At 31.5% G+C, this 12,651-nt stretch overlaps 4 protein-coding genes across 6 annotated transcripts; 3 read left to right on the top strand and 1 right to left on the bottom strand.

The window, feature by feature from the left end:
* Positions 1-325: 325 nt before the first annotated feature.
* On the bottom strand, positions 326-2,332 carry LOC105191584 (interferon-inducible double-stranded RNA-dependent protein kinase activator A homolog B). Of its 3 annotated transcripts, none has more exons than XM_011155099.3 (3): positions 2,248-2,332; positions 1,369-1,891; positions 326-1,279 (listed from the first exon to the last, which is right to left on the bottom strand). In XM_011155099.3, exons 2-3 carry the CDS (start codon positions 1,711-1,713, stop codon positions 614-616), a joined length of 1,011 nt encoding a protein of 336 aa, XP_011153401.1. In that variant the 5' UTR covers positions 1,714-1,891; positions 2,248-2,332; the 3' UTR covers positions 326-613. The 3 variants fall into 3 exon arrangements, with proteins under 3 accessions (XP_011153401.1, XP_025154806.1, XP_025154807.1); XM_025299021.1 differs by having other exon boundaries at positions 1,369-1,842; XM_025299022.1 differs by having other exon boundaries at positions 1,369-1,682.
* Positions 2,333-2,542: 210 nt separating this feature from the next.
* On the top strand, positions 2,543-5,289 carry LOC105191585 (uncharacterized). The gene is made up of 3 exons (XM_011155100.3): positions 2,543-2,757; positions 3,421-3,778; positions 3,849-5,289. The coding sequence occupies exons 2-3, from the start codon at positions 3,428-3,430 to the stop codon at positions 5,046-5,048; spliced, it is 1,551 nt and encodes a 516-aa protein (XP_011153402.1). The 5' UTR covers positions 2,543-2,757; positions 3,421-3,427; the 3' UTR covers positions 5,049-5,289.
* A 2,620-nt stretch (positions 5,290-7,909) lies between these two features.
* Positions 7,910-9,109, top strand: LOC105191613 (tRNA 2'-phosphotransferase 1). Its single transcript, XM_019845283.2, has 3 exons — positions 7,910-8,127; positions 8,215-8,253; positions 8,507-9,109. Exons 2-3 carry the CDS (start codon positions 8,251-8,253, stop codon positions 9,098-9,100), a joined length of 597 nt encoding a protein of 198 aa, XP_019700842.1. The 5' UTR covers positions 7,910-8,127; positions 8,215-8,250; the 3' UTR covers positions 9,101-9,109.
* A 72-nt stretch (positions 9,110-9,181) lies between these two features.
* LOC105191586 (speckle targeted PIP5K1A-regulated poly(A) polymerase) lies at positions 9,182-12,148 on the top strand. Its single transcript, XM_011155101.3, has 4 exons — positions 9,182-9,471; positions 9,558-9,637; positions 9,717-10,043; positions 10,266-12,148. Exons 1-4 carry the CDS (start codon positions 9,227-9,229, stop codon positions 11,774-11,776), a joined length of 2,163 nt encoding a protein of 720 aa, XP_011153403.1. The 5' UTR covers positions 9,182-9,226; the 3' UTR covers positions 11,777-12,148.
* Positions 12,149-12,651: the final 503 nt, after the last annotated feature.

Here is a 12,651-nt window from a genome sequence, read left to right as displayed (position 1 = left end):
TATATGTTTAAGATATATCTACAAATATATAAAATGTTATAAAATGAAGTATTTAATATATGCAAAATTAAGATAACATACATGGAAACAAATTAATAATTAATAATTCTTATCATATTGGTTACGACGTGTAAACCAATAAAAAATCAACACAGCCTTCTAGATGATTAGAGTTTTGTATATATATATAAAAGTATGCAAAAGTTATTAAAAACTAAAATATAACTTTCCTTAAATTTAAAATAATGTATAAATTATTTCGAGCGTCTGAACTGAATATTTTAATATCTTTTTTAATATTTAACTACCACGTTCTACAATAGTAGTTACATATAATTTCATGACTTAAATTCTTTTTAACAGAAAATAGACGCTATGTATCTGTAAATAAAATGTAAGATATATGTTATTGTGTATTACTGAATTCTTCTTTTTCTTAACCCTTCTATTACAACTTAAAAAAATATTTTTCAAATAAAAAAATAAAGTAATTTTAATTGATCACACCTTTAGAAAGTGACAAATCCAGAGAGCTAAACTTTTTAAAATTATGAAAATAAATTTAATCTTATATTTCACAATTCTATATTGATATATTCTATACCAATATATTCTATGACCAAAGTAACTTTAGAGTACTTATCATATATGATAATGCTTTAAAAGTGGCTTCTGCCTCCGTTTTCCCTATGCCAATCTGTATAATTGGAGGACATGTATCTAGTTGCATAATTTTTGTGTAATTTCTGGTATCTATAAATCGTGCATCTTGCAAAATAAGTGCTATATTAACTTCTGACAACAAGTTTCCCAACTTTGACAACTTTTCTAGTAGTAACTCGTCAGTAACTTGACTGAAATCACTAGGAATTAAATTACACAATTCTTCTAATATTTTATGGCGTAAATCAGTATCTAGGTTATCTCTTGTTACAGTGTGATATTCAGTTAATCTAATACCTAAATTAGTTTTTCTAGTCAATTTTTTCAGAATACAATATTTTGATTTTGCAAACTCACTGGATAATTCAAAATCTTTATTGTTTTCAGGATCATTCTCTATACTCAAGCTTTTTAATTTACCATTGACGAGACTATTTATCTTATCGACCATTTTCTTAGCAGCATCATGCTTTGCTTGTTTTTTTGTTGTTCCAACTCCGTCTTCTGAAAAGTTAGATACTACACATCGAATAGTGAAAACTCTTGCATGTGGTGGCCCAACATCACTGACAGGTACATATTCAGGTTCCTGCAAGTTATTCTCGGCGCAAAGATCCTGAAATAATATAAGTAATCTCATGAAAGTATATAGAAATACTATTACATGAAATGACTATTACATATATAAAGCCAGGAAACAATTACCTGTAAAGCACCTATAGTATTAACAAAAGGTATATTTGCTGGCATTCTTGGAGACATTGGTAACGAATCAGGCATTGGAGTTCTAACAGGAGATGTAGCAGGTGATGCTGGCAACTGTGGATAATTTCTATGTGTGGCAATTGTTGTTAACATAGCATTGGCAGCTTCGTGTTTAGCATCTTTTTTACAACGACCTGTACCAGTCGCGGTGAAACCATCACATGTTACTTTGTATGTAAAAGTGTTTATATGAGTGCCACCACCGTCGTGTATCAGCTCATAATTTGGCACTGATCCTTTTTTCACCATCATCTCTTGAAGTATAGAAACTGGTGTTTTATTCATATTTGGATCTAATTTAGAATAGTTTTTTATTCTATCTTAACGATCGTTCGCACTCCACGCTCCTCCCAAACTCGTGGTTACATTAAGCTAGGTTATCTGTTCATATTCAATACATGTCCGCCATTATGCCTACACGAACGAATACATAGGAGAGCATCAAACGCCGGTCTAAAAATGACTAAAAATAACTAATGCAAAACAGATAATAGAAACGACATTTTACAATGTAAAAATTTAAATAGTAAATCCCAAATTCTGTATTTTTCTGTATTATTCTGTATATTATTCCGTATCAGAGCATATAAAAATGCTCTGCATAAACTTATCTAAATTCAAAAACATTCGTACATTCCAAAATGACATGATACAACTCAACATGCTATATAAACCAGACTATCAATATTAAAATTACATTGTGTCACGTATAATATAAATTTTTTATGTTGGCAATAAATATCGGAACGCAGCCATAATGACTAGGATATTAATTACAAAAGTTGTCGATTATATGTTCAGTATCGCAATATCAATTACCGATTGTCACCGTACAGCTGATAGTATTGACCAATCATGTGTAAGGATGTTACGTATTGCGCCAACTGTACTATGCGCACAAGATAAATGAGAAGAGGATTTGGAACTCCTGTTCGTAACTTTAAGCCCTAAACACAATGCCAGGCAACAGGCAATAAGAATAAAAATAGACCAATCACAATAGATTATTCTTGTAATAGTCGATTGTGATTGGTTTATTTTTATTCTTATTACCTGTTGCCGGCATTGCGTTTAGGGCTTTACTGTGTCATACCCGGGTACACAATGATCAATGGCTGAAATCTATCGTTCGATATGACATAACATGACGAAACACAAACTGGATACGAAGGGGAAGTACTAGGAACGAAAATATATATAGAGGATATAATGCGAACTTCAGATTATAGCAAATTGTATTGATCGTATGTACACCAGGAAGGTATCGCATACTTTTATTGGAAGGAATCTTCAGAAGTACTCCAAATAATTGGATAGAAATATTTACAGGTATAAAACACGAATTTAAGCTTTTCAATTTGCCATTTTCCAACATAAGAATATATATCCGTTGCACATTTGAAGTATAAATCAAAATAAACAAATCTTTCTAGTTTTTGTGACAAACTTGATGTTTCCATATTGTTACATTATAACATAGTATCTTTGTTATGATTAGACGAGTTCTTATACGTTACAAGGAAAAAAAAGTAATACTGGAATATTTGTTAGAATATGTATATGGATTCTAATATTTATAATAGCAGAATATTTATATATAAAGAATATACATTGCCAATAACATTTTCTTTATAATTGTTGGATATTTTATTATTCATTAGATATTCGAAAGTGAGAAAGAGGAAGCATATTTTTTTAGGCTTAAAATATATATAAATATCTTGATAAATTTTACATCCATATAAAATATCAATTTTATATTCATATGATATATATCGTAAATTTTAGAACAAGTATTTTTTGTCTTTCTCTAAGTAATCTTCGTTATATTTTTGTAAATAAATTTTAATTATGAAAAGGTTTGTCTATTAATATCTATTAACTTTATTCAAAACATGCTTATAAATATTTTTTCTCTTCAGTATAATGATACAAAGATATATTTCTGCTTATTTTTCTACATAATTTTTTAACTACATATTCTTTTTTCAGGCCTAAAATGGAAAAGTCACCAATTAACCTTCTACAAGAAATTGTGGTCAAAGACGGTTATCTTCCTAATTATACTTACACAATAGACGTTCTCAAATTTAAATGTGAAGTAACCTGTAAAAATTTAAGTGCAACTGGCATAGGAAATAACAAAAAAGAAGCTAAATATAATGCTGCTTTAAATATGTTATCATTATTAAATGTTACAATAGATTCAAAAAGGCTAAATACGGCTAAAAATAAGACGCATCATTTAAATATTTACCAAACAATATACAACAATCAATCAAATACAAATATTTCTCCTCCATTACATACACAAGTGTATCCTGAATTGAACTATGTTGGATTGCTACAAGTAAGTTATATAATTTGCATATTATATTTAATAATCCACTGATGATGTAATTTTTTTGTTTTGTACATAGGAATTTTGTACACAATATCATCTAGATTTACCTTCGTATACACTTGTTGATATGAATGGTCCCAGCCATATGAGAACATTTAAGATAAAAAGCACTATTGGATCCGTAGAAATGACAGGCATAGCACATTGTAAGAAATCTGCGAAACAAGAAGCTGCTAAAAATGTGCTGCAATTTTTGATAGTTTCAAACATATTGCCATTAGAAGCTTATAAGAAACTTGAAAATGTCAAGAAAATATTCCAGAATAATTCCCAAGACATAACTATAGGAATATCTTCCATTAAAATTAGTGAACCAGTTTTACCTGCTGAAGTATCGAAAATAACCGAGTTATCAAGTGACACACTGACAAACTATATTGAACCTATCTCTAACAATATAGCAATGCAAAACATTACAGTTGAGAACGGTACTACAGCATATAATGACAATAATAATACAATTAAGAATACTCACATAAATATTTACCAAAGAAAATCAACAGAAACAGTTTATGACTGTACGCAAATACTGGAAAATAACCCCAAGAAATTAAGCACAGAGAAGCCAACTGTTGAGTCCACACTTGTAACGTCATCAGAAAATGTCCAGTCGAGCCACATTGAATCAAATTCTGACAATACAAAAGAACAAAACCTTGTAATTAAGAATGATCATACAAACATATTGTCATTAACATTATTTAATAATGATAAAAGACAACGAACAATTGAAGACGATTTACGGAAGTTTAATGTAGAAATAATAGATAATGAGGAAAACAAAAAATCAACTTTACCTCTCACAGAAATATCAAGGAAAGCATTATCAGCTTATGTTACATCTGGAGTTTTGGACGACACAGGAAGACGCAAGTCGATAAATATGGATTCTCTTACAAATTCTCACAATTTATTCAAACATATATATTCCAATAAGATACCAAATGATTTAAGAGAACGAATGCATATTGTATGCCAAATGGACAACTATAAATCAAACATAGTGGAAACAATATATCAAGATATCCAAAAGGCATTAGGAGTCAAATTAAAACAAATAAATTGCAACAATTACAGGACTGGTGTTACAATAATATGTGTACGTATGCTGTCTACGCCAATTATTGCACAATTCGGTATAGGTGCAACTGAAAAAGATGCAAAGGCTCAGGCAATGTTTGCAATTATTAATACTATCCTAGAATATCTAAAATAAGACTTGTAGAGTATTGATTCTTTTCTCATAGCACATAATGGACCAAAAACAGTGTAAGTGCAATCTTGAAGATTTTGTTAAAAATTATGAGTTCCCTAAATTAAGAAAGACTTGTTCAATGTTGTGCATATGTACATGTATGTCTTTAATATAAAGTATTGATAAGATGGTCTTGTATTTGACTGTAGGTTTGTTCATAATTGCTTTGACTAAATTGTTTTTACAACTTTCTATATATGTTTAAGAATATTTTATATATATTTCAATGTATTATTTCTTAAAATTTATTTTCTATTTTATTACAAACAATGCGATATATGTAGGATTAAGATCAAACAATGTGTGCTATATAAATGTTATGTTTACATATGTGAACTATTTGTAAAGATTTGAAATTATAATTCATATATATTTACATGTGTATATATATATATAGATACAGCACATATATATATACAGGTGTATATATATATATATATATATATGTATATATATATATATATATATATACATATATATAGGTGTGCATGTAAGTGTGTATATATATATACATATGTATATGTATGTATGTATATATGTATGTATGTATGTATGTATGTATATGTATATATATATATATAATATATATATATATATATGTGTACATGTGAATTTATATGTATTTTCTGAAAAAAGAAATGAATTTCCATTTTTTAGTTTTCAAGTATGTATATTATAATTACCATTATTTGAAAACACTTCCATAAAAATACAAATATGTCGATAAGGAATTTTATAATATATTTCAGATGTTTTACTCGTATTAATTGAACTAAATATATATTTAACTCAGGTATTATCTATAAGTTTTATATTTTATATATATTTTTCCATTTCAACTATTGAAACGCAAAGTTGAAGTTTTTTATACTTGGTAGACCATTAAACGCATGTTCTTATAAAAAATTATGTAAACCGTATGTTAAAATATATAGATACATTATTCAGTAATATATATGTTTATATATATATATATATATATATATATAAACTTCTCCTTTCTACCTTTACGTATGAAGCAATGTTAAATAAATTATTGTAAAAAAATCTTTTAGGCAACCGCGAGCTGCACGTCACGTAATATGCTACAAATTTAACTAGTTATAATTTCTGCAAACAAAGTAAGTGATTCAGAAAGTATCTTATAGCTGAATGTATCTAGCTCTCAGACATGTACATTCATATTTTCGAATATAATGTTTACTTATTTCTTACACTGCCACACTGGTATAAAATGCATCTACTAATGCGAAAATATTTTTATGAAGTTTATCGAGTCGTGCCGCTTAAACATTGTGCAATAATGGCATCGCAATTATTTAAGAGCGTAGATCTTTTTTTTTAATTAACGTACAATTTTTTCTCGCCAAATCATTTAACATTGAAGTAAAAATGACTTTTTTGATTTTAATCACACAAAAGAACAAATTAATGTATGACGTTCATTAAAAAATGAATAGGGGAAGCTTAAAAGTTCTACTTTAAAATTATTTAAAATTTACTTACTGCATACATAATAAAAATAATGTTTCAATGTAAAAACTCATCTAAAAGATGTTGAAAATGAAATAATCACTGTTTTCTATTTAAATCAATTCCTCTACTTCAAAAACAACAATAACGTTACGATTTTAATATGTCTGAAAAGTATAAAGATTTCAAGCTTTAAAATACTTTTCGGATCATTTTCATTATCATTATTTTTACCGAAATTACAGACTATTGAGTTTTGCCTATTTTTTGCCTTATTTTTTGATAGAGTATAAGACGTTTGACCCAGCGTACTATTACTTTGAAAATGAAGATACTAATTGACTTAATTATTTCTATGACCTAAGTATTATATCATAAAACTTCAATTATTCGTTAAGGTCCAGTTGCACCAACATTATTTTGGTTTTAAGTGAGACTTAAATATATCTCTGTCTTTATTAATTTAGTAAGAAAGATAAAGATAGACTTATGTTTAAGTCTCATTTAAAACTAAAATAATATTGGTGCAACTCTGGGCCCAAAGCGGTTAATTTAACTGCAACTTGGTAAAAATGGCCCGAAATCTGCCCTTTTTATATATGTATATAGAGAAAACATGCTCCCTTTTTAAAATGTACATTTATATACCTATTTTATTCAAACAATAAAACGTGCAATCTAATTCAACTAAAATGAATAGACTTACGCTATTAATAACGATTTTATAATATTGAACAAAAAACTGTTGTCTAAAGAATAATCAAAGTTAAGAACTTCGATAATCGATAATAATTGATTTTGTGAGATAAAAATAATCGAAATGCTATCGCTTATCCTAAAGCTAAAGCGGGAATCATATACTTTCAAGTCTGTTCTACATTAGTCGCAAGCACAGAACGCAAGTCGCAAGTCGTAGGAATTCACCAGCCATAGTCGAATATTCTCTTAATATTCGACTATGATTGGTGAATTGCTTGCGTTCTGTGTCCTGCGACTAAAGTAGAATGGGCTTTACGCATAAAGGCATAATGCACAACGCATAAGTTTTATTTAACTTTCATTTCAAGCGTGGCAATAGAAATGAGGATTCTGATTGGTTCATTTCCTTATATATTGGCTGCATTCAGCAGACTCAACAGTTGGACAACATTACTAGATTTTCCACTGAATCTCGCTCCTGATTGGTAAATACTTCTGGGTCTATGAAGAATCTAAAAGAATGCTCCAATCACAGACAATAATCACTAAGCGCTCTCTGATCACTTTGTTCTACTGAATGCGGCCAATGACTGGCGTAGGATCAGAATTGTTCCGCTTGGAGCCATCTATTGAACCATGAACCATCATTGCCGCAATATGCGTGCGGCTGTCTAGATACGACTCGTTCTGTGCTGAAAACATACTAGTGGAATGTATGCGTTTATTGTGATTGTAAATTGGATCAGTATATTTCGTAATTTTGCCTTTTGTGCAAAGAACACAAGTATCAAGACTTATATTCATGATATAGGCAAAAAGATATTCGATATCTTCGTACGGAAGAACTTGCTGTTTATTGTTTTCACAGGTTAGTTTGTAATAACGTAATGTCGGGAGAAACTATTTTCAGCATGCTCCGATTGCAATATGTACATTGTATTCTGTATTAATGCAGTCGGAACTCTGAGGTCACACACATGTGAAAGAGACAATGGTATTGAATACCTTTGAAATTTGCTGAAGAATGCATGTGCTTCCTAACTTTTGTCACTCATTATTTGCTGCTTATATCGTTTATTATTTTTGTCACTTATACGACCGTTTGTATAATCAGTTTTTTTTTGTTTTACTTTCGATCGACGAATTATCACATAGTTTGATAAAGGAGAGATGTCAAAAACATTGTTTTCTGTTTTTCTATATGATACTAACTGATAAGTGTATTGTTTTCTTCATGTTGTTCTTAGGATCAAGATAAGGATGATGTTCTCAGCAAAAAGTTATCATATTTATTACGTCATGGTGCTGTAAAGAGGGGTCTGTTTATCAAACCCAATGGTTTTATTGCAGTACAAGAATTATTGAAGAAATTACCTAATTATACAGTTGATGATATCAAGAGAGTCGTTAGAAACAACAACAAGCAAAGATTTACTCTTAATATTGCTAATGATATCTTAGAGATCAAAGCAAATCAAGGTCATACTATAAGCGAAATAACCGAGCTAAGTTTAAAAATACTTGAGCTTGTAGAATTCGATATAATTCATGGAACTTATTTTAAACACTGGGCAAAGATAAAGACTGAAGGTCTGTCTCGTATGAGAAGAAATCATATACATTTTGCTAAAGAATTGACTTCCATCAGTGGTTTACGCAAAAACGCAGAAGTATTCATTTATATTAATTTTGATAAAGCTAAGAAAGATGGTTTAATATTTCTCGAGTCAGAGAATGGAGTTATTCTGTGTGCTGGAAATCCACAAGGATATGTCGAAGCAAAATATTTTCTGAAAGTGATCAGCAAAGATGGTCAAATATTAAGTTTTAATAAGAAGTAGTAGTTCATGTTTTCCTTTTTGTTTATTTAATGTTATAAAATTGATCAAGAAGCTCTAATCAAAAGCTATATAATACAATAAATTGTGAGCTATTAGTTTAGAAATTTAATTATCATATATCTAATAATGAATTCTGAAGTATCTACTGATACATCTGTTCAACATACGAGCAAGCAAGTTGCTACAAGCTCAAATAATCATGATGGAAAGTCCGAGGAGGGACCATTTTATCCACCAGAGAGGTCAATTTGTGTTTCTCCTTTACCGAAATCTGTATCACGTGACGAATTAGTACACTTCCTACATCAGTTTGGAGCAGTTAAGAGAGAACGATTTAGACGCAGATCTTTCATCATAGAATATTATAATAAGTAATTTATATCATCTATGGTATTTTTTATGTTTATAACAAGTTATGTGTATGCAATGTGCTAAACTGAGTATCGCAATATTGCAGCAAACCTGTCGAAGTTTTGATGAGCAAGACATACTTTTTGCAAAATGAAAAACTATGTTTGAAAAAGAAAATTGATTGTGGTAAGAGTATGAATATATTTCATGTACTATTTTTCATTACTTTCCTACAATTATTTTATCATTTTTAAACATTCCACAGATGTTCCAAAAAACAAGAAGAAAACTTCACCAATACCGACGGAAGGCAAAAAAGTGGTGGAGAATATAGATCCGATCAATTACAACCTTATATGTCATGTTATCCTGAAAGAAGTGACGTTCGACAGGGAATTGGCGGCGCTTTTGAATGAGATACAACTCAGTGACGCTGAGTTGATGACCAGATACAAGGTTATCTGTCCTCATTTGACCGACATATTCAAGTTGACTTTCCCAGAGTGTACAATTTTTAGTTTCGGTTCGACGGTGGCAGGATTGAGTTTTAAAGAATGTGATTTGGATATCTACATGTATCTCGGTAAAATTGGTAAGGAAGATCTCATCATTTTGTATCACCGTCGTATTGTGTCGATAACGTTACACGTTTCATATGGTCTGTTCTTTGTAGCTGCACTGTTGAACTGGTGCAATAAGTTAAAGTGAGACAAATATAGATTTTCTCATTCTAGCTTATTGCACCAGTTCAACAGTACAGCTACAAAGAACAGACCAATAAAAAAATTACGTTCTCTTTTTTTTTTTGTTCAAGGTTTACCATCTTTCTTCAATCAACCGAACCTATCACAACAGATAATAACAACGGTGATCTTCAAGAGAGTGAGGAAAATCATGTACAGCATGAAGTTTATTTTTGCGGATATAATAGCAATTCCCAAAGCGAAAACGCCTATCATAAAGTTTCGTTATCTACCGACCAACGTTTCCTGCGACATCTCCTTCAAGAACGGCCTAGGTGTCTACAAGAGTAATTTCCTAAGATATTGCACATTGCGCGACGTTCGACTCAAGCCGCTCATGCTGCTGATCAAATATTGGGCGAAGCATCTCGGAATCACAGGCGGCGGTAGGATTTCCAATTATGGTCTGGTATGCCTAGTGATCTTTTATTTTCAACAAGTCGATCTTCTACCGCCGTTGTTGGAGCTACAACGGAACTGCATGCCATTGATCATAAATGGCTGGCAGGTGAATTTCGATGAGAACACCCCGCTACCGCCCAGTAGCAATACCAGGAGTATCCCGCAGCTGTTTCACGATTTCGTATCTTTCTACGCCGAATTTATCTTCTCCTCGCGTGTCTTATGTCTGTTGGACGGGAAAATATACGCAGCGTCCGACTTTGTGAATTTCTTCAAGTTGCCCGATTACATGCACAGATATAAGAGTTACGTCACGATGAATAATACTAAGAAATTGGACATCGAGAGGGCTATGTGCGTTCAAGATCCGTTCGAACTCGACCAAAATACGACCGCAATCACGCCCGAGCGCGTGTTAATTGCGTTCCATCGCTGCTGCGCGTTCAGCCTCGAGATCTGCCAATCCGTTAGTGAGGACAATTATAACGATCTACTGAAGACGCTATTTGGTAGGACGCCTCCGAATATGGTGCCACCAAAGAAGAAGAAGAAAATATACAAGAAGATAATACCCGCCGGTCAATACATCAAGGCCGGGTTACCAGCCAATTTCGAGCAACGTACGGACATTGTCGACAAAGAGCAGAACATAAAAGAGAATTGGTATTATGTGGTCTTCAATCTGATCAAGGACATTTACGAGATGGTCTTCAAGTTGCAAGTCGAGGTACTTTTCGACCACGACACGAAACGTCAGAAAATCGCGACCTTATCCGACGTGCACACTAAGAACCATAAAAAGATCACGTTCTATTGCACTGGCAACAAATGCGTGTGGAGAAACAGGAAGAAGAACAACAGAATGCTGTTGGACGTACAGTTGAGCGCATTGGAGAAAGAAGCGATCGTTTCGGACAAGGTTTTGGAACAGTTGGTGTTGGAACAGCAGAACGATGCTACTAATATACAGTTGAATTTCTTCTGTACGTTGGAGAAGATGGATCCCACGGCAGTGAGCATAACAATGAGCAGCGAGTGTGCTGGTAACATTTTCCGGTGCTTCGAGTGCTTCGCGGACAGCATAATCTCGAAGATAATCGAGAAAACGTTACTGCATATGCTGCAGTTCCAAAAGACCTACAGTCAATTGTTGCAAAACAGACAACCTTCGCCATCGTGATCTTAAAGACGCGAAAGTGTACATTATAATTTTTTCTATAGTGTATACGGACCAAACGTTTAATGGCTATAAACTGAAACAATATAAATGTATTTGTATTGTATACCAAATTAAAAAAAAAAAAGCATTGTAATATAATCTGGGGTATGTTGAATTGTCTTTGGAGACATTTTTATGGCATCAAGAGAGCATGTGTGTGCATGATACACATTGTACACATAATAGTATTTCACAAAGGTCAGGGATTACAAATTTGTGTCTTCTGATAATACATAAAAAGCTGCAGGCCATATATTTTCACAATCCGGGGCAAATGGTAAACGAAAGATAGATGAAGAAACATTTCATTGTAGTTGGTAAAATTAGGAATAATGGAACCTCAATTTTTCATTATGGACATAATAGAGATTCTACTTTCATTATCTGCATAATGAAAATTTAATTTTCAAAATTTAATTTTAATGTCGTTACATTTTATTTTTACTAATCAGTAACTATATTTACCGTTTTTAAAGTAAATATAGTGGCAGCTCTCGTAGCAAAATTTTGGAGCTAACTTGAAGCAATTTGCTGGCTCTCCTAAAATTTAGCCGAGATTTGAACCATAAGAACGCTGTATAATAAGGAGTCTAAACGATCGTTGGACCTTTTATTACTGTGAACTTTAGTTCCAAAGCACTCGCTACGAGTCGCTACTTTAATTACCGGAGAATTAAGATAGTTACCGTATAAGGTTGTATTTAATGGTTGTATTTTTTTGTTAATAAAAAAGTTGAGTACGACTCAACAGCAAATCAGACAGACTTTTATTTCCAAATAAAACGCCATAGTAATTAATTTATTTTAACGCCGTAAGTTTCCTGCAACAAAGCTGA

This window comes from Harpegnathos saltator, unplaced genomic scaffold, assembly GCF_003227715.2.
Source record: "Harpegnathos saltator strain DR-91 unplaced genomic scaffold, Hsal_v8.6 scaffold250, whole genome shotgun sequence".
Lineage (NCBI taxonomy): Eukaryota > Metazoa > Arthropoda > Insecta > Hymenoptera > Formicidae > Harpegnathos > Harpegnathos saltator.
Note: the sequence above shows the minus strand (reverse complement) of the source record. Positions and strands in the feature narration are given on the sequence as shown.

Excerpts from the sequence above, each read along its gene's own strand:
- LOC105191586 (XM_011155101.3), top strand. The coding sequence starts at position 9,227 with ATGAATTCTGAAGTATCTACTGATACATCTGTTCAACATACGAGCAAG. Across the intron at positions 9,638-9,716 it reads GAAAAAGAAAATTGATTGTG|ATGTTCCAAAAAACAAGAAG; the intron begins GTAAGAGTATGA and ends AACATTCCACAG. Across the intron at positions 10,044-10,265 it reads CATGTATCTCGGTAAAATTG|GTTTACCATCTTTCTTCAAT; the intron begins GTAAGGAAGATC and ends TTTTTGTTCAAG.
- LOC105191585 (XM_011155100.3), top strand. The coding sequence starts at position 3,428 with ATGGAAAAGTCACCAATTAACCTTCTACAAGAAATTGTGGTCAAAGAC. Across the intron at positions 3,779-3,848 it reads ACTATGTTGGATTGCTACAA|GAATTTTGTACACAATATCA; the intron begins GTAAGTTATATA and ends TTTTGTACATAG.
- LOC105191584 (XM_011155099.3), bottom strand. The coding sequence starts at position 1,713 with ATGAATAAAACACCAGTTTCTATACTTCAAGAGATGATGGTGAAAAAA. Across the intron at positions 1,280-1,368 it reads ATACTATAGGTGCTTTACAG|GATCTTTGCGCCGAGAATAA; the intron begins GTAATTGTTTCC and ends ATATTATTTCAG.